This window comes from Clinocottus analis, unplaced genomic scaffold (genome assembly GCF_023055335.1).
Source record: "Clinocottus analis isolate CAN_PGR_092001 unplaced genomic scaffold, fCliAna1.0.p SCAF_20, whole genome shotgun sequence".
In the NCBI taxonomy this organism is placed as follows: domain Eukaryota; kingdom Metazoa; phylum Chordata; class Actinopteri; order Perciformes; family Cottidae; genus Clinocottus; species Clinocottus analis.
Genome location: NW_027175932.1, coordinates 335,102 through 358,295, shown reverse-complemented (window position 1 = coordinate 358,295; position 23,194 = coordinate 335,102). Strand labels below are relative to the sequence as shown.

At 50.2% G+C, this 23,194-nt stretch overlaps 2 protein-coding genes across 4 annotated transcripts in view; both read left to right on the top strand.

Annotated features, from left to right (window-relative positions):
* The window catches only part of lrp6 (low density lipoprotein receptor-related protein 6), a 13,552-nt gene extending 5,027 nt beyond the window's left edge, over positions 1-8,525 (top strand). The window contains exons 6-23 of one of the 3 annotated variants that reach the window (XM_068586267.1): positions 35-431; positions 566-737; positions 847-1,063; positions 1,268-1,557; positions 1,643-1,869; positions 1,995-2,179; positions 2,614-2,940; positions 3,082-3,284; positions 3,623-3,834; positions 3,916-4,106; positions 4,711-4,920; positions 5,419-5,544; positions 5,929-6,165; positions 6,530-6,565; positions 6,724-6,954; positions 7,065-7,201; positions 7,328-7,425; positions 7,654-8,525. In XM_068586267.1, the coding sequence (XP_068442368.1) occupies positions 35-431; positions 566-737; positions 847-1,063; positions 1,268-1,557; positions 1,643-1,869; positions 1,995-2,179; positions 2,614-2,940; positions 3,082-3,284; positions 3,623-3,834; positions 3,916-4,106; positions 4,711-4,920; positions 5,419-5,544; positions 5,929-6,165; positions 6,530-6,565; positions 6,724-6,954; positions 7,065-7,201; positions 7,328-7,425; positions 7,654-7,951 (3,794 nt within the window). In that variant the 3' untranslated portion in view covers positions 7,952-8,525. Of the gene's footprint in view, positions 1-34; positions 432-565; positions 738-846; positions 1,064-1,267; positions 1,558-1,642; positions 1,870-1,994; positions 2,180-2,613; positions 2,941-3,081; positions 3,285-3,622; positions 3,835-3,915; positions 4,107-4,710; positions 4,921-5,418; positions 5,545-5,928; positions 6,166-6,529; positions 6,664-6,723; positions 6,955-7,064; positions 7,202-7,327; positions 7,426-7,653 lie in introns of all 3 variants that reach the window. The other 2 variants (XM_068586266.1, XM_068586268.1) reach the window with 2 other exon arrangements.
* A 5,039-nt stretch (positions 8,526-13,564) lies between these two features.
* On the top strand, positions 13,565-22,989 carry tbk1 (TANK-binding kinase 1). The gene is made up of 21 exons (XM_068586606.1): positions 13,565-13,626; positions 14,529-14,630; positions 14,826-14,966; positions 15,470-15,599; positions 15,707-15,888; positions 16,010-16,170; positions 16,245-16,355; positions 16,688-16,867; positions 17,399-17,595; positions 17,982-18,040; positions 18,163-18,254; positions 18,333-18,434; positions 18,512-18,590; positions 19,514-19,635; positions 19,735-19,811; positions 20,043-20,082; positions 20,194-20,295; positions 20,382-20,478; positions 21,214-21,314; positions 21,455-21,526; positions 21,932-22,989. The coding sequence occupies exons 2-21, from the start codon at positions 14,544-14,546 to the stop codon at positions 21,969-21,971; spliced, it is 2,172 nt and encodes a 723-aa protein (XP_068442707.1). The 5' UTR covers positions 13,565-13,626; positions 14,529-14,543; the 3' UTR covers positions 21,972-22,989.
* The last annotated feature ends 205 nt before the right edge of the window (positions 22,990-23,194 follow it).

Below are 23,194 nucleotides of genomic sequence, written 5' to 3'. Positions count from 1 at the left end.
ACCCTCCTGGTGTGCCCCCCCCTCGCCTCCTCAGGTGCGACCCAGATGCTGCTGCTGGCCCGGCGGACCGACCTGCGCCGCATCTCTCTGGACATGCCGGACTTCACAGATGTGGTCCTGCAGCTAGACGACGTGCGGCACGCCATCGCCATCGACTACGACCCGGTGGACGGGTTCGTGTACTGGACGGACGACGACGTGAAGGCGGTGCGGCGCGCGCGCCTGGACGGCAGCGAGGCCGAGTTCCTGGTCACGTTGCAGGTCAACCACCCCGACGGCGTGGCCGTGGACTGGATCGCCCGGAACCTGTACTGGACCGACACTGGCACTGACCGCATCGAGGTGACCCGGCTCAACGGCACCATGAGGAAGATCCTGATCTCTGAAGACCTGGACGAGCCCAGGGCCATTGTGCTGGACCCCGTGGCCGGGTGAGTGCTGATCCTGGTCCTGATCCGAGTCCTGAACCGGGTCCTAATTCTCTACGATGCTGTAATAAGGATCCTTCCTGTCTTATTAATAATCGTAATCCCGATATTAACTGGCTCTACTGGTCTGCTCCCAGTTACATGTACTGGACCGACTGGGGGGAGGAGCCTAAGATCGAGCGGGCCGACCTGGACGGACTGGAGCGGCTGGTTCTGGTCAACACATCTCTGGGCTGGCCTAACGGACTCGCCCTGGACTATGAGGACCGCCGGCTGTACTGGGGGGACGCCAAGACCGACAAGATCGAGGTCAGTGGGGGGACTGGGAGTTGATGCATCACAGCCGACGTTTTTTAGCTTGCTGTTGCTTCTAATTAGCATGATGGGAAAACATGCTAATGTTCTGTCTCTCCCCCAGGTGATGGACATGGACGGGACGGGCCGCCGCGTGCTGGTGGAGGACAAGCTGCCTCACATCTTCGGGTTCACGCTGCTGGGAGACTTCATCTACTGGACGGACTGGCAGCGCCGCAGCATCGAGCGCGTGCACAAGCGCACGGCGGAGCGCCAGTTCATCATCGACCAGCTGCCCGACCTCATGGGCCTCAAGGCCGCCTACGTGCACCAGGCCGTCGGTGAGTACCGAACACCTGGAGTCCTCCTCCGGGGTCCTGGTCCTTAAATCGGGTGTTTTTTGAATGGGGTCTGGTGTGTCGTACGACACACCAGACCCCATTCAAAAAACACCCGATTTAAGGACCAGGTCGGTTTAACATAGAGTAAACGTAAGTCCTCCTCCGTGAACCTCACCTGTAATCCACCCCCCATCCCTCACTCAGGTACAAACCCGTGTGCCGACAGCAACGGCGGCTGCAGCCACCTGTGCCTGTACAAGCCGCGCGGCGTGCAGTGCGGCTGCCCCATCGGCCTGGAGCTGGTGGCCGACATGCGCACCTGCATCGTGCCCGAGGCCTTTCTGCTCTTCTCCCGGCACACCGACATCCGCCGCATCTCCCTGGAGACCAACAACAACAACGTGGCCATCCCGCTCACCGGCGTCAAGGAGGCCTCGGCGCTCGACTTCGACGTCACAGACAACCGGATCTACTGGACCGACATCACCCTGAAGGTGAGCGAGGGGGTATGGAGAACCTGGAGAAGTCATTGAACATGTGGTATATTCCTGGAAATAACCCATTTACCCTCCCATGCAGACCATCAGCCGGGCCTTCATGAACGGCAGCGCCCTGGAGCACGTGGTGGAGTTCGGTCTGGACTACCCGGAGGGCATGGCGGTGGACTGGCTGGGCAAGAACCTGTACTGGGCCGACACCGGCACCAACCGCATCGAGGTGGCCAAGCTGGACGGGCAGCACCGGCAGGTCCTGGTCTGGAAGGACCTGGACAGCCCGCGAGCGCTGGCTCTGGACCCGGCTGAAGGGTGAGGACGCGCTACCGCCGGGGGAAGAGCTAGCTTAGTTTAGCTATGTGTGCAGTAAGAACAGCTGACGCTCTGTGTTTATGTGTTTATTTTACTCATAATGCCCCCTGCCTCCTGGTGCTCAGGTACATGTACTGGACCGAGTGGGGCGGGAAGCCAAAGATCGACCGCGCGGCGATGGACGGGACGGGTCGCATCACGCTGGTAGCCGACGTGGGCCGAGCCAACGGCCTCACCATCGACTACGCGGAGCGGCGCCTCTACTGGACCGACCTGGACACCACGCTCATCGAGTCCTCCAACATGCTGGGTGAGGAGACACACACACACACATGTATATTAAAACACAACCACATGTATAAATACCATCATTTGATCAACTCCTGTACGGAGGACAAAAGCCGCCACTCTTTAGCCGCCTGAGCCCCTCTAGCCGCCTGAGCCCCTTTAGCCGCCTGAGCCCCTCTAGCCGCCTGAGCCCCTCTAGCCGCCTGAGCCCCTCTAGCCGCCTGAGCCCCTCTAGCCGCCTGAGCCCCTCTAGCCGCCTGAGCCCCTTTAGCCGCCTGAGGCCCTCTAGCCGCCTGAGCCCCTCTAGCCGCCTGAGCCCCTCTAGCCGCCTGAGCCCCTCTAGCCGCCTGAGCCCCTCTAGCCGCCTGAGGCCCTCTAGCCGCCTGAGGCCCTCTAGCCGCCTGAGCCCCTCTAGCCGCCTGAGCCCCTTTGGACTCACCCACCTCATGTCTGCAGGTCAGGACCGCGAGGTGATAGCGGACGACCTGCCGCACCCCTTCGGCCTCACCCAGTACCAGGACTACATCTACTGGACCGACTGGAGCCAGCGCAGCATCGAGCGCGCCAACAAGACCAGCGGCCAGAACCGCACTGTGATCCAGGGCCACCTGGACTACGTCATGGACATCTTAGTGTTCCACTCGTCCCGGCAGGCCGGCTGGAACGCCTGCGCCGCCACCAACGGGCACTGCTCGCACCTGTGCCTCGCCGTGCCCGTCAGCAGCTTCGTGTGCGGATGCCCCGCCCACTTCTCCCTGAACTACGACAACAAGACCTGCAGCGGTTTGTTACTAAATATGTAGTTTTTATATACGTGTATTTACACGTTACTGAACAGTATACACTTTTTTATCACATTTGTGATATCATATAGTTGTGGAATTTGTCTGACTCCGCCCCTTTGTCTGACTCCGCCCCCTCCAGCTCCAACCTCCTTTCTGCTGTTCAGCCAGAAGTCGGCCATTAACCGCATGGTGATGGACGAGCAGCAGAGCCCCGACATCACGCTGCCCATCCACAGCCTGCGCAGCGTGCGGGCGCTGGACTACGACCCGCTGGACCGCCAGCTGTACTGGATCGACTCCAAGCAGAACCTCATCCGCCGCGCGCAGGAGGACGGGAACCAGGTAGGACCGGGTCTCCACCTCCGCCCTCTGTCGATAAGGGCCCGGCTCCTGTCGATAAGGGCCCGGCTCCTGTCGATAAGGGCCCGGCTCCTGTCGATAAGGGCCCGGCTCCTGTCGATAAGGGCCCGGCTCCTGTCGATAAGGGCCCGGCTCCTGTCGATAAGGGCCCGGCTCCTGTCGATAAGGGCCCGGCTCCTGTCGATAAGGGCCCGGCTCCTGTCGATAAGGGCCCGGCTCCTGTCGGTGGGGCCCCGGCTCCTGTCGGTGGGGCCCCGGCTCCTGTCTTACTGGTTTGAGCCGGGCTCTGACCCGGCGTGTGTGTGGTCTTGTCCCTGCAGAGCATGACGGTGGTCTCGGGCTTGCTGGGCGGGCCGGGTCAGGGCCTGCAGCTGTACGACCTGAGCATCGACATCTACAGCCGCTTCATCTACTGGACCAGCGAGGTCACCAACGTCATCAACGTCACCAGAACCGACGGCAGCCGGGTCGGCGTGGTGCTGAGGGGCGACCACGACAAGCCCCGCGCCATTGTGGTCAACCCGGAGAGAGGGTGGGTTCCTGGGTCCTAGTGCCCTAGAGTCTGTGTCCTAGAGTACTGGAGTCTGAAGTGGACCCGGGTTCTTGTGTGCAGGTACATGTACTTCACCAACCTGCTGGAGCGCTCCCCGAAGATTGAGCGCGCGGCGCTGGACGGGACGGAGCGGGAGGTTCTGTTCTTCAGCGGGCTGGGGAAGCCCGTGGCGCTGGCCATCGACAACGCGCTGGGGAAGCTGTTCTGGGTGGACTCGGACCTGCGGCGCATCGAGAGCAGCGACCTGTCCGGTGAGTCCGCGAGGGTGGAACCGAGCGACTGTTGTTAGCTTAGCCTAAAGGCTGGCGACCTTTGGATCTGCTTTGTTTCGTCTCAAGTGTACACATTTTAATTTGTAGTTTTATCGCAGTTCCAGAAAAGAAAAGTAAAAAATGTAATACTAATTTTTAGAGTTTTGAGCAGATTAAACACAGACGAAGCTAAACTAGCTGTTTGCAGCCATTATGCTAAACTAAGCTAGCTGTGTACAGTTGTTATGCTAAGCTAAGTTAGCCGTTCATAGACATGAGTCTGTCTCCCTGTGAGCAGACAGAGTCGAGGTCTCAGCACATTCCTGAAATTCTCGGAGCTCCGTTCAGGAATGTGGGAGAGGATCATGCAGCTGACCGCGTGTCACAGGTGTTATACAGGTGTTCTATGTTATAATATGTTAAACAGGTGTAATACAGGTGTAACAGGTGTAATACAGGTGTCTGGAGCTAAACATGCGTCCCTGTCCTCCTGCCCCTCCCCTTCCCGCCTCACCCCTCAGTTTCTCACCCGTTTGGTTGCCTCTGATCCTTTTGGCCCGACAACCTTGTTTTGTTTCTCCCCCCCGGCGCCTCTCACCTGCAGGAGCCAACCGCATCGTCATGGCCGACTCCAACATCCTGCAGCCCGTGGGCCTCACCGTGTTCGGCAGCCACCTGTACTGGATCGACAAGCAGCAGCAGATGATCGAGCGCATCGACAAGACCACCAGGGAGGGACGCACCAAGATCCAGGCCCGCATCGCCTACCTGAGCGACATCCACGCCGTGCACGAGCTCGACATGAGGGAGTACGGTGAGGCGGGGGGGGAGCAGGGGAGGCAGGGGGAGGGGCTATAGAGACATGAGGGAGTATGGTGAGGCGGGGGGGGAGCAGGGGAGGCAGGGGGAGGGGCTATAGAGACATGAGGGAGTATGGTGAGGCGGGGGGGGAGCTGGGGAGGCAGGGGGAGGGGCTATAGAGACATGAGGGAGTATGGTGAGGCGGGGGGGGAGCAGGGGAGGCAGGGGGAGGGGCTATAGAGACATGAGGGAGTATGGTGAGGCGGGGGGGGAGCAGGGGAGGCAGGGGGAGGGGCTATAGAGACATGAGGGAGTATGGTGAGGCGGGGGGGGCAGGGGAGGCAGGGGGAGGGGCTATAGAGACATGAGGGAGTACGGTGAGGCGTTGGGGGGGCGGGGGGGGGGTCATAGAGAGATGAAGTTGGTGTGTTGAAAACAATAAAAGGTTGTTTGAAGGACTGTCCTTATTTGACCCTTCCTGTCCTGTGTGTCTCACCTGTCCTCCCTGCAGGTAAACATCCGTGTACCTGGGATAACGGCGGCTGCTCTCACATCTGCATCGTGAAAGGCGACGGAACGACTCGCTGCTCGTGTCCCGTCCACCTGGTGCTGCTGCAGGACGAGCTGTCCTGTGGAGGTAAGGCAGAGCCGTTCCTCTTACTGGTGTCCTGTCCCTCTGACTGGGTTAACTGGTCCTGTCCCTCTGACTGGGTTAACTGGTCCTGTCCCTCTGCCCGGGTTAACTGGTCCTGTCCCTCTGCCCGGGTTAACTGGTCCTGTCCCTCTGACTGGGTTAACTGGTCCTGTCCCTCTGACTGGGTTAACTGGTCCTGTCCCTCTGACTGGGTTAACTGGTCCTGTCCCTCTGACTGGGTTAACTGGTCCTGTCCCTCTGACTGGGTTAACTGGTCCTGTCCCTCTGACTGGGTTAACTGGTCCGTTCCCTCTGACTGGGTTAACTGGTCCCTCTTACTGGTGTCACTGGTCCCTCTCACTGGGTTAACTGGTCCTGTCCCCTCAGAGCCGCCCACCTGCTCCCCGGAGCAGTTCTCGTGCAGCTCAGGTGAGGTGGACTGCATCCCTCAGGCCTGGAGATGCGACGGCTTCGCCGAGTGCGACGACAGCAGCGACGAGGAGGCGTGTCCTGTGTGCTCGCCGGAGGAGTTCCAGTGCGACAGCCGGCAGTGTGTGAGCCTCAGCATGCGCTGCAACGGGGAGGTCAACTGCCAGGACCGGTCCGACGAGAGCAAGTGTGAAGGTGAGGCCGCACCTTTGTACACGCTTATTTAAAAAATAAAAATAAAAAGTTATAAAAAATATTTAATTTTTTCTATTTTATTTATTTATTTTTTCTATTTTTTTTAAGGTTTTGTTTATTTTTCATTTGTAAAAGTTTACAAAAAAATTAAGGTTTGAGAAAAAAATATATATTTTATTTTTGTGTGTGCATTTTTTTTTAAAGTTTACAACAACAAAAATTTGTGTGAACTTTTTTTTCTTTTTTTTACATTAAAAAAAAAAAATTTAAATAAAAAAAAAAAAAGTTTTCAAATTATTATTATTTTTTGTTTGTGTGTTTTTATTTATATATATATGTGTGTGTGTGTGTGTGTGTCTCCCAGTGCGCTGCCCTCCGGACCAGTTCAGCTGCTCTAATGGTCAGTGCATCGGGAAGCACAAGAAGTGCGACCACAACACGGACTGCACGGACAACTCTGACGAGCTCGGCTGCTGTGAGGCAACAACACCTCACCTCGCGATGCGTTCGAGGACAGGAGGTCACGGTAGTAATGTTGAACGATCTGATGTCTTTCAGACCCGACGGAGGAGCCGCCGCCCCCCTCCAACAACACCATCGGGTCCATCGTGGGCGTGGTCATGGCTCTGTTCGTGGTGGGCGCCGTGTACTTCGTGTGCCAGCGCGTCCTCTGCCCTCAGATGAAGGACGACGGCGAGACGGTGGCCAACGACTTCGTGGTCCACGGGCCGTCCTCGGTGCCGCTCGGCTACGTGCCGCATCCGAGCTCGCTGTCCAGCTCGCTGCCGGGTGGGACCCCTCCTCCTCCTCCTCCTCCTCCTCCTCCTCCTCCTCCTCCTCCTTTTCCTCCTCCTCCACTCCCCTCACCGAGCTGACGTCTCTTGTTTCCACGCCAACAGGCATGTCCAGGGGCAAGTCCGTGATTGGCTCCCTCAGCATCGTGGGCGGGAGCAGCGGGCCGCCGTACGACCGCGCCCACGTGACCGGGGCGTCGTCCAGCAGCTCGTCCAGCACCAAAGGGACCTACTTCCCCCCGGTGAGGCCACGCCCACCGCTCATGGGATGTGACATACGGGAGATATCTCACATGCGTCACATGACAAGCGGGATGTTTTTAATGTTTTTAGTTCGTTCTGTTCATCTTGATCGTGTGTGGTTCCAGATCCTGAACCCTCCTCCGTCTCCGGCTACAGTTCGCTCTCAGTACACCGCCGAGTTCGGTTATTCCTCCAACAGCCCCTCAACGCACCGCTCCTACAGGTACAGCTGATCAATATCTCTGATTATCTTATGTTAATACATATTGATACCTGTCATTATTATCTCGGTGGCCCTTCATGTGCATGTAACCATATATGGTCGTGTTCCTGCAGCGTCTCGGGCCCCAGAAGCCTCACTAGACGGTTTCAGCCTCTCAGGATGTTTCTGTTCATTATCTCTTATCCTTTTGTTGTCTTTTCTTCTTCGGTGGTGTTTCCCGCCTCCCAGCTACCGGCCCTACACCTACCGCCACTTTGCCCCGCCCACCACCCCCTGCAGCACCGACGTGTGCGACAGCGACTACACGCCGGGCCGCCGGGCGCCGCTGAAGTCCGGCGCCGCTAAGGGCTACGCCAGCGACCTCAACTACGACTCGGAGCCGTTCCCGCCGCCGCCGACGCCGCGCAGCCAGTACCTGTCGGCGGAGGAGAACTGCGAGAGCTGCCCGCCGTCGCCGTACACCGAGCGCAGCTACGCCCACCACCTGTACCCGCCGCCGCCCTCGCCCTGCACGGACTCCTCCTGAGCCCCGCCCCCGCTGTAAATAGCAATGTGCATATATGAGGTTTAGGAAACGGGAGTGATGAAGAGGAGGAGCAGCAGCTGACGGGCGCTGCAGAACATTTGTACATTGACAAAGAGAAAAGCATATTTATATATTTTCTATACAGCGTTTACTGATGATGCCATAGAGGTTTGTATTCAGACATTTGTACATTTTTTTAAGAAAAGGTTTTATTAAAAATCATCACAAATATAAGTTGCCTTAAACCAGGAGAGGAAGAGGCTGAAGGACAAAAGAGCTCACAGCAGACATTTAAATTATCTGATGCCAAATATGAAAAACATCAGGAGGAAGAGGAGGAGGACGAGGCCCGGCAGCGTCGATAGTTACCATGTAAACGTGTGACAACGTGGTACTTTGATTTACATTTGATCAGTTAAACGGTTCGTAGCATCGTGTCTGATGGGACGTCATGTGACCGTCATGAAGCAATAACAGCACATATTTATTAGCCAATCAACCGATCGATCAAACCAGGAGCCGCTCTGCATTGACCAGGGGAGGTGTGATTAGCTGTGCGGAGGCCCTGACGTGTGGAAGCCCATTGGGGCCCTGACGTATGGAAGCAGCCCGTTGGGGCCCTGACGTGTGGAAGCAGCCCATTGGGGCCCTGACGTGTGGAAGCCCATTAGGGCCCTGACGTGTGGAAGCAGCCCGTTGGGGCCCTGACGTGTGGAAGCAGCCCATTGGGGCCCTGACGTGTGGAAGCAGCCCATTGGGGCCCTGACGTATGGAAGCCCATTGGGGCCCTGACGTGTGGAAGCCCATTGGGGCCCTGACGTGTGGAAGCAGCCCATTGGGGCCCTGACGTATGGAAGCAGCCCATTGGGGCCCTGACGTATGGAAGCAGCCCATTGGGGCCCTGACGTGTGGAAGCAGCCCATTGGGGCCCTGACGTGTGGAAGCCCATTGGGGCCCTGACGTATGGAAGCAGCCCGTTGGGGCCCTGACGTGTGGAAGCAGCCCATTGGGGCCCTGACGTGTGGAAGCCCATTGGGGCCCTGACGTGTGGAAGCCCATTGGGGCCCTGACGTGTGGAAGAAGCCCATTGGGGCCCTGACGTGTGGAAGAAGCCCATTAGGGCCCTGACGTATGGAAGCAGCCCATTGGGGCCCTGACGTATGGAAGAAGCCCATTGGGGCCCTGACGTGTGGAAGAAGCCCATTGGGGCCCTGACGTATGGAAGCAGCCCATTGGGGCCCTGACGTATGGAAGCAGCCCATTGGGGCCCTGACGTGTGGAAGCAGCCCATTGGGGCCCTGACGTGTGGAAGCAGCCCATTGGGGCCCTGACGTGTGGAAGCAGCCCATTGGGGCCCTGACGTGTGGAAGCAGCCCATTGGGGCCCTGACGTGTGGAAGCAGCCCATTGGGGCCCTGACGTGTGGAAGCAGCCCATTGGGGCCCTGACGTGTGGAAGCCCATTGGGGCCCTGACGTATGGAAGCAGCCCGTTGGGGCCCTGACGTGTGGAAGCCCGTTGGGGCCCTGACGTATGGAAGCAGCCCATTGGGGCCCTGACGTATGGAAGCAGCCCGTTGGGGCCCTGACGTGTGGAAGCCCATTGGGGCCCTGACGTGTGGAAGCCCATTGGGGCCCTGACGTATGGAAGCAGCCCATTGGGGCCCTGACGTATGGAAGCAGCCCATTGGGGCCCTGACGTGTGGAAGCAGCCCATTGGGGCCCTGACGTGTGGAAGCAGCCCATTGGGGCCCTGACGTGTGGAAGCCCATTGGGGCCCTGACGTATGGAAGCCCGTTGGGGCCCTGACGTGTGGAAGCAGCCCATTGGGGCCCTGACGTGTGGAAGCCCATTGGGGCCCTGACGTATGGAAGCAGCCCATTGGGGCCCTGACGTATGGAAGCAGCCCATTGGGGCCCTGACGTATGGAAGCAGCCCGTTGGGGCCCTGACGTATGGAAGCCCGTTGGGGCCCTGACGTGTGGAAGCCCGTTGGGGCCCTGACGTGTGGAAGCCCGTTGGGGCCCTGATGTGTGGAAGCCCATTGGGGCCCTGACGTGTGGAAGCCCATTGGGGCCCTGACGTGTGGAAGCAGCCCGTTGGGGCCCTGACGTGTGGAAGCAGCCCATTGGGGCCCTGACGTGTGGAAGCCCATTGGGGCCCTGACGTGTGGAAGCAGCCCGTTGGGGCCCTGACGTGTGGAAGCAGCCCGTTGGGGCCCTGACGTGTGGAAGCCCATTGGGGCCCTGACGTGTGGAAGCCCATTGGGGCCCTGACGTGTGGAAGCCCGTTGGGGCCCTGACGTGTGGAAGCAGCCCATTGGGGCCCTGACGTGTGGAAGCCCGTTGGGGCCCTGACGTGTGGAAGCCCGTTGGGGCCCTGACGTGTGGAAGCCCGTTGGGGCCCTGACGTATGGAAGCAGCCCATTGGGGCCCTGACGTATGGAAGCAGCCCATTGGGGCCCTGACGTATGGAAGCAGCCCGTTGGGGCCCTGACGTATGGAAGCCCGTTGGGGCCCTGACGTGTGGAAGCCCGTTGGGGCCCTGACGTGTGGAAGCCCGTTGGGGCCCTGATGTGTGGAAGCCCATTGGGGCCCTGACGTGTGGAAGCCCATTGGGGCCCTGACGTGTGGAAGCAGCCCGTTGGGGCCCTGACGTGTGGAAGCAGCCCATTGGGGCCCTGACGTGTGGAAGCCCATTGGGGCCCTGACGTGTGGAAGCAGCCCGTTGGGGCCCTGACGTGTGGAAGCAGCCCGTTGGGGCCCTGACGTGTGGAAGCCCATTGGGGCCCTGACGTGTGGAAGCCCATTGGGGCCCTGACGTGTGGAAGCCCGTTGGGGCCCTGACGTGTGGAAGCAGCCCATTGGGGCCCTGACGTGTGGAAGCCCGTTGGGGCCCTGACGTGTGGAAGCCCGTTGGGGCCCTGACGTGTGGAAGCCCGTTGGGGCCCTGACGTGTGGAAGCAGCCCGTTGGGGCCCTGACGTGTGGAAGCCCGTTGGGGCCCTGACGTGTGGAAGCCCGTTGGGGCCCTGACGTGTGGAAGCCCGTTGGGGCCCTGACGTGTGGAAGCCCGTTGGGGCCCTGACGTGTGGAAGCAGCCCGTTGGGGCCCTGACGTGTGGAAGCCCATTGGGGCCCTGACGTGTGGAAGCAGCCCATTGGGGCCCTGACGTGTGGAAGCCCGTTGGGGCCCTGACGTGTGGAAGCCAAAATGGACTTCCATACATTCCAGAATCTGAAGACAATCAGCCTCGTTTGTTTTTGTTGTTTTGTTTGTGTTGTTGTTTACTTCGTCGCTTCAGGGCCTCCTTACTGAAACACTGAAGCGCGTCCCCTGAACGGTGAAGATCGGGCGTCACATGACTCGCAACGTTCACATAGTTGTGTTTTGACCCGACGCGGTGTCGCGTTTCTTTAGTTCCCCCCGTGAACACGATCTTGTGCCTGAAGAGTTCCACGTCGTCATCACTTTTTTATTTTTAAACGTTACTGTTACTTTAAGGAAACACACACATGAAATCCAGTGCCCACTAAATGCTTTATAGTATTTTTGTACCACATATTGTGTAGATATCGTATTTATAAGCTATATAGAAAATCATTGTAAATCTATCCATTGAACTCTTGCAGTACTTTTCATTCCGTCTTTTTTTATATTGCCTCATTATATTTTTCTACAGAGTTTCACTCCAAACGTTCGGCGACAATCTCAGATCAGAAGAACATATCCAGGTTTCTAGTGTTAGTGACAGAGTGCATGCTGGGACCACGAACCGGAGGTCAAAGGTCAACAGTCGGTTTCTTTATTCTGTTAAATCTGTGTTTTTGCTTCTCGTGTTGACGGAAATATATTTTACATTTTACTAGACGACTTTGATCGTCGAGTCAGTGGTGCGTTTTTACTTCCTGTTGTCACGTTTTTACTTCCTGTCGTCGTGTTTTAACTTCCTGTTGTCGTGTTTTAACTTCCTGTCGTCACAACGTTCAGTTTGTTGTTGAGCTTATGAGAAAAATCCCACCAGCATGGATCTGACAATCTTAATGTTTACGCGTTGATTTGTTTCTTTAGTTGCATAAAAACATTTTCTGTCTTAATGAGACGTTTTTGATTTAAAGGAACAGGTGAAATAATTAATCTGGTTCTCAGTAAACTTCCTTTTAGGAAATGTTTCATTAAAATAATCTCATGAACTGTTTTTTCAGCAGTGATATTAAAAGTATTCGAAAATCTAATTATGAATAAAAAGCAATAAAAAATAAAAGTGAGCTGGTTAGCATTATAGATTTAAAAATATTTGGTACAAATAGAAAAAAGTAATTTTACGATACTTTGAAAAATATAACAACGTTTTTCTGCAAAAAAAACTTTTAAAGAAAAGAAACCAGAGTAACAGGTCAACGTGATGGCGCTCGGCGGCCTCCGTACTTCCTAGTTCTCTAACTGCACTTTACAGGACTTTCATTCTGGGACAAAACTTCACAGTAAAGTTTCACGAGAGCTGAAACAAAGATGTCCAATTTGTGAAGAGAACGTTTCTCCTTTTTACTTCGTGACATTTAATCGTTTCTTCTGTTTCTAACAAGTTTTTATGAACCAGATTAAATCTGAACGTCTTCATGAGAACCGATGAATCCAACGGTACGATGACGGAGAAGAGTAAATATAAACACTTTGTTACTAACACAAATAATAATATCTGACCTTTTGATAACAAACCTATGAAAATCCAAACGTCCAAATCGTTTTTATTTATTTTTGTGGTTATTTTATGTCTTTATTTCTTCAAATACTTTTTTTGTTTGAACCCAGAGAACAAAATATTTCTTCCAAACACAAATCGACCTGCTGACTCTCCTGGGAACGCGTTGTTTGAGTCTTTACGTTTGGTTCTTTAAGTCTTTGCGTGAAGGTTCACGGGCATGTTTCAGTCGGTACGGCTCGTGGGTTCGATACCCAGCCTTTTCTAAACCAGCGGTATGAGGTCGGATCCTGTGCAGTTTGTGGTCGAAGCTCAAAGAAAGTATGAACTGTAAAAAGGTCAAGTCGTTGTTTTCTTCTGTATTTTCTTTTAAGCACTTTTGTCTCCAGGTTTTCCGGGCGATGGATTCGTTGTTTCATTTCCACTCATTATTGTTTTGTTTACCTGTAGCCCTGTTGTTTTGTTTACCTGTAGCCCTGTTGTTTTGTTTACCTGTAGCCCTGTTGTTTTGTTTACCTGTAGCCCTGAGCTCCTCTTGGACCTGTACAATAAGCTGTAACTCGAGACGATCGTTTCTTTTTCCTTTTTGTTGAATATAAAGTGAGTGAACTTTACGCCTGTGTGGTACTTTGTGTACTTTGTGTACTCTCTGTACGAAAAACTCTTTCACTGCTACATTTTCATACATGTATTCTCAATATATTATAGTATTTTATGTGTGTGTGTGTGTGTGTGTGTATGTATATGTGTGTATATGTATATGTGTGTGTGTGTACACACACAGACACACACACACACACACACACTAAATTATTGTCCAATGTATGAATACAAAAACAAGTTTCAATACTGAATTTAACGTTTTACTTTTTTTAATCGTGCCACGCCCCCTTTTCTTCGCCCTGTCCGGTGATTGGACAGCTCCTGTCACGTGGCCAGGCAACAGCGGAAGAAGAGGACTCAGCACCACAAAAAGAAGGTGAGGAAATAAACAAAATGAAAATGGGTGAAAATTTGAGGAGTTAAACACCCGTGAAGACGCGTCATCACCGGCTTCGCCGCGGGCTGGACGTGTCCGCAACCGGGCCCGGGCTCGGTTCCGAGTCCGGTCCCTGCGTGTGTTTATGTACCGACGAGCTAACGTCGGCTGCTTCCGCCATCGGCTCGTAATCAAACGGATAATTACACGTTCGCTGTGTAAAAAGATTAGGAAACTGAATATGAGTTGTTATTTGTATTATTATTATTAACCCGGTACTGTCGTCACGCGGGTTCTTTGCGTCTTTAGGCCGTTTTTCAGTCGTTTCGGGCCTCAAAACGGGAATTTCCCACCTGCGGACCGCTACGTCACCAATACGTGATGACGTCAGGAGAGCTTACGTCGAATGTCGACACTTTATTTTACTTCCGTTTTCAGACACAGATTTATTATATTATTAATAATAACTGGTAGTGATTCACAGATTGTGGAGCCGCAACATGAAACTAACAATATTTATAAAATCAGAATACAATAAAAAAAATAGAAACTAGAAAATATAATATCGTATTTCATGAATCATAACAATTGTATAGATGTGTTTTGTTATTTACTCACTATAAAAATATAAACCCAGAAATTAATTCTTCCAATAAACTTTTTTTATAAATTCGGTGGTTGATGGGTGTCGTTGGTGGGTGGTTGATGGGTGTCGTTGGTGGGTGGTTGATGGGTGTCGTTGGTGGGTGGTTGATGGGTGTCGTTGGTGGGTGGTTGATGGGTGTCGTTGGTGGGTGGTTGATGGGTGTCGTTGGTGGGTGGTTGATGGGTGTCGTTGGTGGGTGGTTGATGGGTGTCGTTGGTGGGTGGTTAATGGGTGTCATTGCTGTCTTCTGCCTCAGGATCACCTCATCAGGATGCAAAGCACCACTAACTACCTGTGGCTGATCTCAGACCTGCTGGGTCAGGGAGCCACGGCCAACGTCTACCGCGGCCGACACAAGGTGGGGTCACCTGACGCCTCGCGGCCAATCACAGAGCGGGAGAGAGTCACATGGACACTGATGAGTCTTCTTTTCAGCCCTGGAAACTGATGGCAGCAGATTCCAACCTTTAATATGCATACATGGATATGAATATACATGTATATTCATATTCATGTATATTCATATACATGTATACTCGTCCGTGTCCCGTAGAAAACCGGAGACCTGTACGCCGTCAAGGTGTTCAACAACCTGAGCTTCTTGAGGCCGCTGGACGTCCAGATGAGAGAGTTTGAGGTCCTGAAGAAGCTCAACCACAAGAACATCGTGAAGCTGTTCGCCGTGGAGGAAGAGGTACGTCTGGTTTAACTCTCTGGTTTAACTCTCTGGTTTAACTTCAGTTTAACTCTCTGGTTTAACTTCGGTTTAACTTTCTGGTTTAACTCTCTGGTTTAACTTCAGTTTAACTTTCTGGTTTAACTCTCTGGTTTAACTTCGGTTTAACTTTCTGGTTTAACTCTCTGGTTTAACTCTGGTTTAACTCTCTGGTTTAACTTCAGTTTAACTCTCTGGTTTAACTTCGGTTTAACTTTCTGGTTTAACTCTCTGGTTTAACTTCGGTTTAACTTTCTGGTTTAACTCTCTGGTTTAACTTCGGTTTAACTTTCTGGTTTAACTCTCTGGTTTAACTTTCTGGTTTAACTCTCTGGTTTAACTTCAGTTTAACTTTCTGGTTTAACTCTGGTTTAACTCTGGTGTTCCTGCTAAACGTTTACCTGTGTGAATACCTAATGAAACACAACCCCTGAGTGTTCCCGAGTGGCTCGGAGGGCTGACAGGTGTGTTCCTCCTCCCAGTCCAACACCCGGCACAAGGTGCTGGTGATGGAGTACTGTCCCTGTGGGAGCCTCTACACCGTCCTGGAGGAGTCCTCCAACGCCTACGGGCTGCCGGAGGACGAGTTCCTCATCGTGCTGCACGACGTCGGTCAGTGAGCGACCACAAGTTGCAGAACACATCATGCAACTTGTATACGATCATATGATTGGTTCTTCTCTGATTGGCTGTTCTCTGATTGGCTGTTGTGTCTGCAGTGGCAGGTATGAACCACCTGAGGGAGTACGGCATCGTGCACCGCGACATCAAGCCAGGAAACATCATGCGCGTCATCGGAGAGGACGGACGCTCCGTCTACAAGCTCACGGACTTCGGAGCCGCCAGAGAGCTGGAGGACGACGAGCAGTTTGTGTCCCTGTACGGCACCGAGGAGTACCTGGTGAGTACTACCTAGAGTACTACCCAGTACTACGTGAGAGTACTATCTGGTGGGGACGTTACTCCCCTGCTGTGGTGAGTGTTTCAGTGTCTCACCTGCTCTTCTTCTTCGTGGGTTTTAGCACCCCGACATGTACGAGCGCGCCGTGCTGAGGAAGGACCACCAGAAGAAGTACGGCGCCACGGTGGACCTGTGGAGCATCGGCGTCACCTTCTACCACGCGGCCACCGGCAGCCTGCCCTTCAGGCCCTTTGAGGGGCCGCGCAGGAACAAGGAGGTCATGTAAGGTCACGCCCTGAGGGTGAGGAGGGGGGGAGGAAGAAGAGTCACTGACCAGCTGTTACTCTCACTCTCAGGTATAAAATCATCACGGAGAAACCGTCCGGCACGATCTCCGGACACCAGAAGTGTGAGAACGGGAAGATCGAGTGGAGCACCGAGATGCCGGTTTCCTGCAGTCTGTCCAAGTAAGAACACCCAGAACACACCTGGTTACAGGTAACGGAACACACCTGGTCACAGGTAGCAGAACACACCTGGTCACAGGTAACGGAACACACCTGGTCACAGGTAGCAGAACACACCTGGTCACAGGTAACGGAACACACCTGGTTACAGGTAACGGAACACACCTGGTTACAGGTAGCAGAACACACCTGGTCACAGGTAGCAGAACACACCTGGTCACAGAACAGTACTTTTGTTACTTTAAGTACTTGTCCTGTGTCTGCAGGGGCCTGCAGCATGAGTACTCGTACATGAAGTACTAGTACATGAAGTACTTGTCCCGTCTCTGCAGGGGCCTGCAGAGCCTGCTGACTCCGGTGCTGGCCAACATCCTGGAGGCGGACCAGGAGAAGTGTTGGGGCTTCGACCAGTTCTTCGCTGAGACCAACGACATCCTGCACCGCACCGTGGTGTACGTGTTCAGCCTGCAGCAGGCCACGCTGCACCACGTGTACATCCACCAGTACAACACGTGAGTGGGTTGTGGTGGGAGGAGCCTGGGTGTTGTTGTTGTTGTTGTTTGGGAACGACACGCGCTGATCCAGATCATGAGGACTCAACATTTTAACTTTATTATAAAAATATTTGTAATTTTATTCAAAAAATATTTGAACTTTATTTTAACATATTTTTTTTAATTCTTAAAACATTATAACTTTATTCTCAAAACATTTTGAGATAATTCAACAAATATTTTAAATGTATTCTTAAAATATTTTTGTACGTAATAAAAATATATTTGTACTTTTCTCAAAATATTTTAAATGTTCTCAAAATATTTTGACTTTTTAAAAAAAAATACCAAAAAAATATTTTTGACTTTTGACTATTTTTGACTATTCTGAAAACATAAACATTTTCTTCTGAATATTTGTTGTTGTTGATTCAGCAGAAGGTTAAATGATATTTTGACTGAAAAAGCATAAAGTGGCAGCCGGAGACCGTATCCCAGCATGCACTGGGCTTGAGTGTCTGAAAGCAGCTGTTCTTGTGGTGTCCACAGGGCGGCGCTGTTCCAGGAGCTGATGTCCCGGCGGACCAGCATCCCGATGCACAACCAGGAGCTGCTGTACGAGGGCCGCCGCCTGGTCCTGGACCCCAACCGGCAGGCCCAGGCCTTCCCCAAGAGCTCCCGGGACAACCCCATCATGCTGGTCAGCCGCGAGTCCGTCGCCACCGTGGGACTCATCTTCGAGGACCGTGCGTCAACTTGCTTTTTTTACGCTCTTTCTCAAATTTTTTACTTTTTTCAATTTTCAAATTTTTCAATTTTTCAAATTTTAAATGTTGAAATTTTTCTAAATTTTCAATCTTTCAAATTTTTTCTAAATTTTCAATCTTTCATATTTTTTCAAAAGTTTTAATCTTTTAAATTTTAAATGTTTTTTTTTATTTTAGAATTTTTTCAATCATCAAAATTTTCAAATTTGAAATTTTTCCAATTTCCAATTTGAAAATTGTTGAAATTTTCAAAATGTACTAATTTTTCAAATTTTGAATTTTTTTTATTGCGGAAAATTTGCTTTTTCACCCGTGTTCAATTTTTTGAATATATAAGAAGCCGTGTGTGTGTTTCCTCTCCGCAGCCAGCCCTCCCAAAGTGCAGCCGCGCTACGACCTGGACCTGGACGCCAGCTACGCCAAGGTACGCTAGCAGGGTTAGGGTTAGGGTTAGGGTTATGAGTTCACGACAGCTGCTGTTTGTACCTGAGCCCTCTGACTGACCTTGTTGTTGTTGTTGTCGTCGTTGTTGTTGTCGTCGTCCAGACGTTTGCGGGGGACGTGGGACATCTGTGGAAGACCTCGGAGTCTCTGCTGGTGTACCAGGAGCTGGTGCGGAAAGGAGTCCGAGGGTTAATGTGAGTTCAGAGGTTAAAAACAGCTGATGAGCTTCATACATGTACATATACTTATGAATAATGAGGCTGTTTCTGCAGAGAGCTCATGAAGGAGGACTACAGTGAGATCCTCCACAAGAAGTCGGAGGTGTTTCATCTGTGTAACTTCTGCACTCAGATTCTGGAGAAGACGGAGCAGCTGTGAGTGACTCGTCAGAACCCGTTAGACCAGTGAGACCAGTAACCAGTAACCACCTGACTTCCTGTCTCCTGAGCAGGTTCGAGGCGTTGATGCAGGCCAACGTGATGTCATCAGAGTACGACGAGATCTCCGACATGCACAAGAAAGTTCTCCGAGTGAGTGCTCGCCTCGGCTGCGTACCAGGAAGTGTAGTCCAGGGGCGTGAAGCAGGAAGTGTTGTTAGTCAGGTGATAGTGTATATAGATATATATATCTATATCTATATATAGATATAGATATATATATATAGATATAGATATATATATATATATCTATAGATATAGATATATATATATATATCTATATATAGATATATATATATATATCTATATATAGATATATATATATATATATATCTATATATAGATATATATATATAGATATATATATATATATATATATATAGATATATATATATAGATATATATATATATAGATATATATATATATATATAGATATATATATATATAGATATATATATATATATCTATATATATATAGATATATATATATATATCTATATATATATATATATCTATATATATATATATCTATATATATATATATAGATATATATATATAGATAGATATATATATAGATAGATATATATATAGATATATATATATAGATAGATATATATATAGATATATATATCTATATATATATATCTATATATATATATATCTATATATATATATAGATATATATATATATAGATATATATATATATAGATATATATCTATATATAGATATATATATATATATATATATATCTATATAGAGATATATCTATAGATATATCTATATATATATCTATAGATATATATAGATATAGATATATATAGATATATACAGATATGACTGATCCTCCTTTGTGATTGGTCACATGCTGTAGGCCCCGCCCCCTCATGCGTTGTTAGTTCCACCAGATCACTGAGTGTACCAGTCGTAGTACCATGACCAGGTGTTTCTGTGTATTTAGGAGGTACTTTACGTGTCTTTTACTGCTCACGGTAACGTCCGTGTTCCCGCTCAGATCTCCGCCTCTCTGGAGCCGATCGAGAGAACGACTCAAGACGTGAAGAGCAAGTTCATCTCTGGAGGGCTGCTGACGGACGGCTGGATCCTCCAAGTGGGGACGCACCCCGAGGACAGGAAGTAGGCTGCCCGAGTGTCCACGCACATGTGCGGTAATATATGTGTATGCGTGTATTTGTGTATGTGTACATGTGTATATAAGTGAGTTTGTCTCCACAGTGTGGAGAAGATCAAAGTGCTGCTGGACGCCATCACGGCAATCTACCACCAGTTCAAGAAGGACAAGGCTGAGAGGCGTGAGTTCAGTTCCCTCTGATGCTTGAAGTCATGAGTTGGCCACTGTTTCAGGGGGTTTTCTATATATTATTCATGTATTTTCTATATATTTTTCATGTATTTTCTATGTATTATTCATGTATTTTCTATATATTTTTCATGTATTTTCTATGTATTATTCATGTATTTTCTATGTATTATTCATGTATTTTCTGTGTATTTTCCTTTAAACAGTCGTTGTGTGTTTTCAGGTCTTCCGTACAACGAAGAGCAGATCCATAAGTTTGATAAGTAAGTTATCAAATATTACTACCTATTTATGAGGAAAGCCCGGTCTCACATGATTGTGTGTGTGTATAAAGTGTGTACTGTGTGTATAATGTGTGTACTTTGTGTCCACAGGCAGAAGCTGGTGCTCCATGCCAGTAAAGCCCGCTCTCTGTTCACGGAGGAGTGTGCCATGAAGTACCGCCTCTTCATCTCAAAGAGTGAGGAGTGGCTCAGGTGAGGCGCTCACCTGCAGCTCTCATAGGCTCCTCCCCCGTTGCTCAGCAACAGCGTTTGACAAGTGATCCCCGCTGTGTTTGCAGGAAGGTCCATCACGTGAAGAAGCAGCTGCTCGGCCTGTCGGGTCAGCTGATCAGCACCGAGAAGGAAGTCACCATGCTGATGGAGCGAGCGCTCAAGGTACGCTGCTACCTGCTCACCTGCTCACCTGCTCACCTGTTCACCTGTTTACCAGCTCACCTGTTCACCTGCTCACCTGCTCACCTGCTCACCTGTTCACCTGTTTACCAGCTCACCCGTTCACCTGCTCACCTGTTTACCTGCTCACCTGTTTACCTGCTCACCTGTTCACCTGTTTACCTGCTCACCTGTTTACCTGTTCACCTGTTTACCTGCTCACCTGTTTACCTGTTCACCTGTTCACCTGCTCACCTGTTTACCTGTTTACCTGTTCACCTGTTTACCTGCTCACCTGTTTACCTGCTCACCTGTTTACCTGCTCACCTGTTCACCTGCTCACCTGTTTACCTGTTCACCTGTTTACCTACTCACCTGTTTACCTGCTCACCTGTTTACCTGCTCACCTGTTTAACTGCTACCTGTTCACCTGCTCACCTGTTTACCTGCTCACCTGTTTACCTGCTCAGCTGTTTACCTGCTGACCTGCTGACCTGCTGACCTGTTTACCTGTTCACCTGTTTACCTGTTCACCTGTTTACCTGTTCACCTGTTTACCTGCTCACCTGTTTACCTGCTCACCTGTGAAGTTAAGTAAGGTTTGCTGTGTCTCACCTGTGTGTGTGTGTGTGTGTGTGTGTGTGTGTGTGTGTGTGTGTGTGTGTGTGTGTGTGTGTGTGTGTGTGTGTGTGTGTGTGTGTGTGTGTGTGTGTGTGTGTGTGTGTGTGTGTGTTTCAGCTGCAGGAGCAGCTTCCCCAGAAGGTGCTTCCTCTGGTGTCGGGTGTCATGAAGCCTCAGGCGTACCTGAGCCAGAACACCTTGGTGGAGATGACTCTGGGGTGATCTTCCTCCTCTTCTTCTTCATCACACACGTTACTACATAGTACCTTTAATTCAGTTAGTGAGAGGGTTTAAAGGCTTCTTGAGTGTGTACCTGTGTGTACTTTAGTAGTACTTTAAAGGTGTTGCTGTGTTTCAGGATGAAGAAGCTGAAGGAGGAGATGGAGGGCGTCGTCAAGGAGCTGGCAGAGAACAACCACTTCCTGGAAAGGTCCGCTCCATTCACACATACAGGGCTAGCTTAGCTTAGCATAAACATTGGAGACAGGGGGGACTGCTAGCCTGGAGGCTAACTGCTTTAGTTGTCAGTTACCTGGTGGGTTAGTTACCTTGTGGGTTAGTTACCTGGTGGATTAGTTACCTGGTGGATTAGCTACCTGGTTGGTTAGTTACCTGGTGGATTAGCTACCTGGTTGGTTAGTTACCTGGTTTGTTAGGTACCTGGTAGATTAGTTACATTGTGGGTAAGTTACCTGGTTGGTTAGTCACCTGGTGGGTTTGTTAGTTACTTGATGGGTTAGTTATCTGGTTTTGTTAGTTTTGCAGCTATGCTAACAGTTTCCCCCTGCTTCCAGTGTTTGTGCTAAGCTAGGCTAACGCGTCTCTGTTTCCTCAGGTTCGGGACTCTGACGCTGGACGGCGGTCTGAGGGGTTAAAGGCCAAGAGACTCGTCGTCTTCTTCTTCTGCGGTTTTGTACATATTCTGTGTTGACGTGTAAATAATGTGAAGCTTCTTGACTCGTTAGAAACGGCTTTGTATATTTTCAGTGAAGGAACCGTGTTTAAGTCCCTTAAAATAAACTAATAACCTTTATTTTACCTGTAAACCACAGCGGCTTGAGGGAAAGTAAACCCCTAGAAACACCTTAACGAGCAGGTTGAGAATACAATATATTAGAATATTTCACTTGATTGTGAAAATTTAATAAACATATTTGTGAATTGAGGTGTTTTTACCTGACAGATTTAAAGTGTTTAAGGGGTTTTCTTTTTTTATATTCTTTTATATTTTTGGGCAGTACCTTAAGTTAAGTGTACAGTCGCACCAGCTTGTGGCGTCCACAGTTTTGGGTTACTTTGAAAAAGTTTAAGGGGTATTTAAAGGATTAATCAAATGTATTTTAATGGACATTACAGCATTTTAATGGTTTTTCTGAGGTAGAGCCCCTTTAAGGAACAAAGCAAAGTTATAGGCAACCTTAATGTAAACCTTAAAATAAAGGGCTTAACATTCATCAATAATAACAATGTTGAGGAATATTACTACAATTACTTAATTGAAGTGTTACGAATTGAGGGAAAACTTTAATGATACTTTGTTCATTTTAAGGGTTTAAACTTCATAACTGTGCAGATAAGATCCATTAAGATACCTTAAGTACCATTAATGGAACCACTGACGGCATTTAAAAAAGAATATTAAGGGATTGGGTTAAATGCTGATTCCAGTTTTGTTTATTTTCCTTCCGGGCCGATCATTAATCAATGAAATCTGTCAGCGTGTCACGTATCAATAAGTCGCTGCTCACTCAGCTGGAACATGAAGAAGACCTCTTCACCTTCATCGCTCCATCGTCTTCATCTCTTACTGACGAAGATGTTCATGATTTGATTTGTTGATAATCTGCATATAAAAGCTCAAATTGTTTAAAAACGTGTAAATAAATATCTTAAAGATGGAGTCTGAATGTGTTTGTCTGGAAATCTGCAAAAATATAAAATAAGTTTTTGGCTATTGAGTTTGATTATTAAGTATGTTAGTTTCGAGCATGTTAGCATTTGGTAATGTTAGCATGTGCTAACGCTGTTTCAATGCTAGTTTCTAGCATGTTAGCACGTGCACATGCTAACAATTTGATGATGTTAGCATCATGTGAAC

What these genes read in the sequence shown, in the direction of transcription:
- tbk1 (XM_068586606.1), top strand. Translation starts at nt 14,544, where the DNA reads ATGCAAAGCACCACTAACTACCTGTGGCTGATCTCAGACCTGCTGGGT. An exon ending in GAAGGACAAGGCTGAGAGGC is followed by an intron (nt 19,812 to 20,042) that starts GTGAGTTCAGTT and finishes GTGTGTTTTCAG; the next exon opens with GTCTTCCGTACAACGAAGAG. An exon ending in TTGGTGGAGATGACTCTGGG is followed by an intron (nt 21,315 to 21,454) that starts GTGATCTTCCTC and finishes GCTGTGTTTCAG; the next exon opens with GATGAAGAAGCTGAAGGAGG.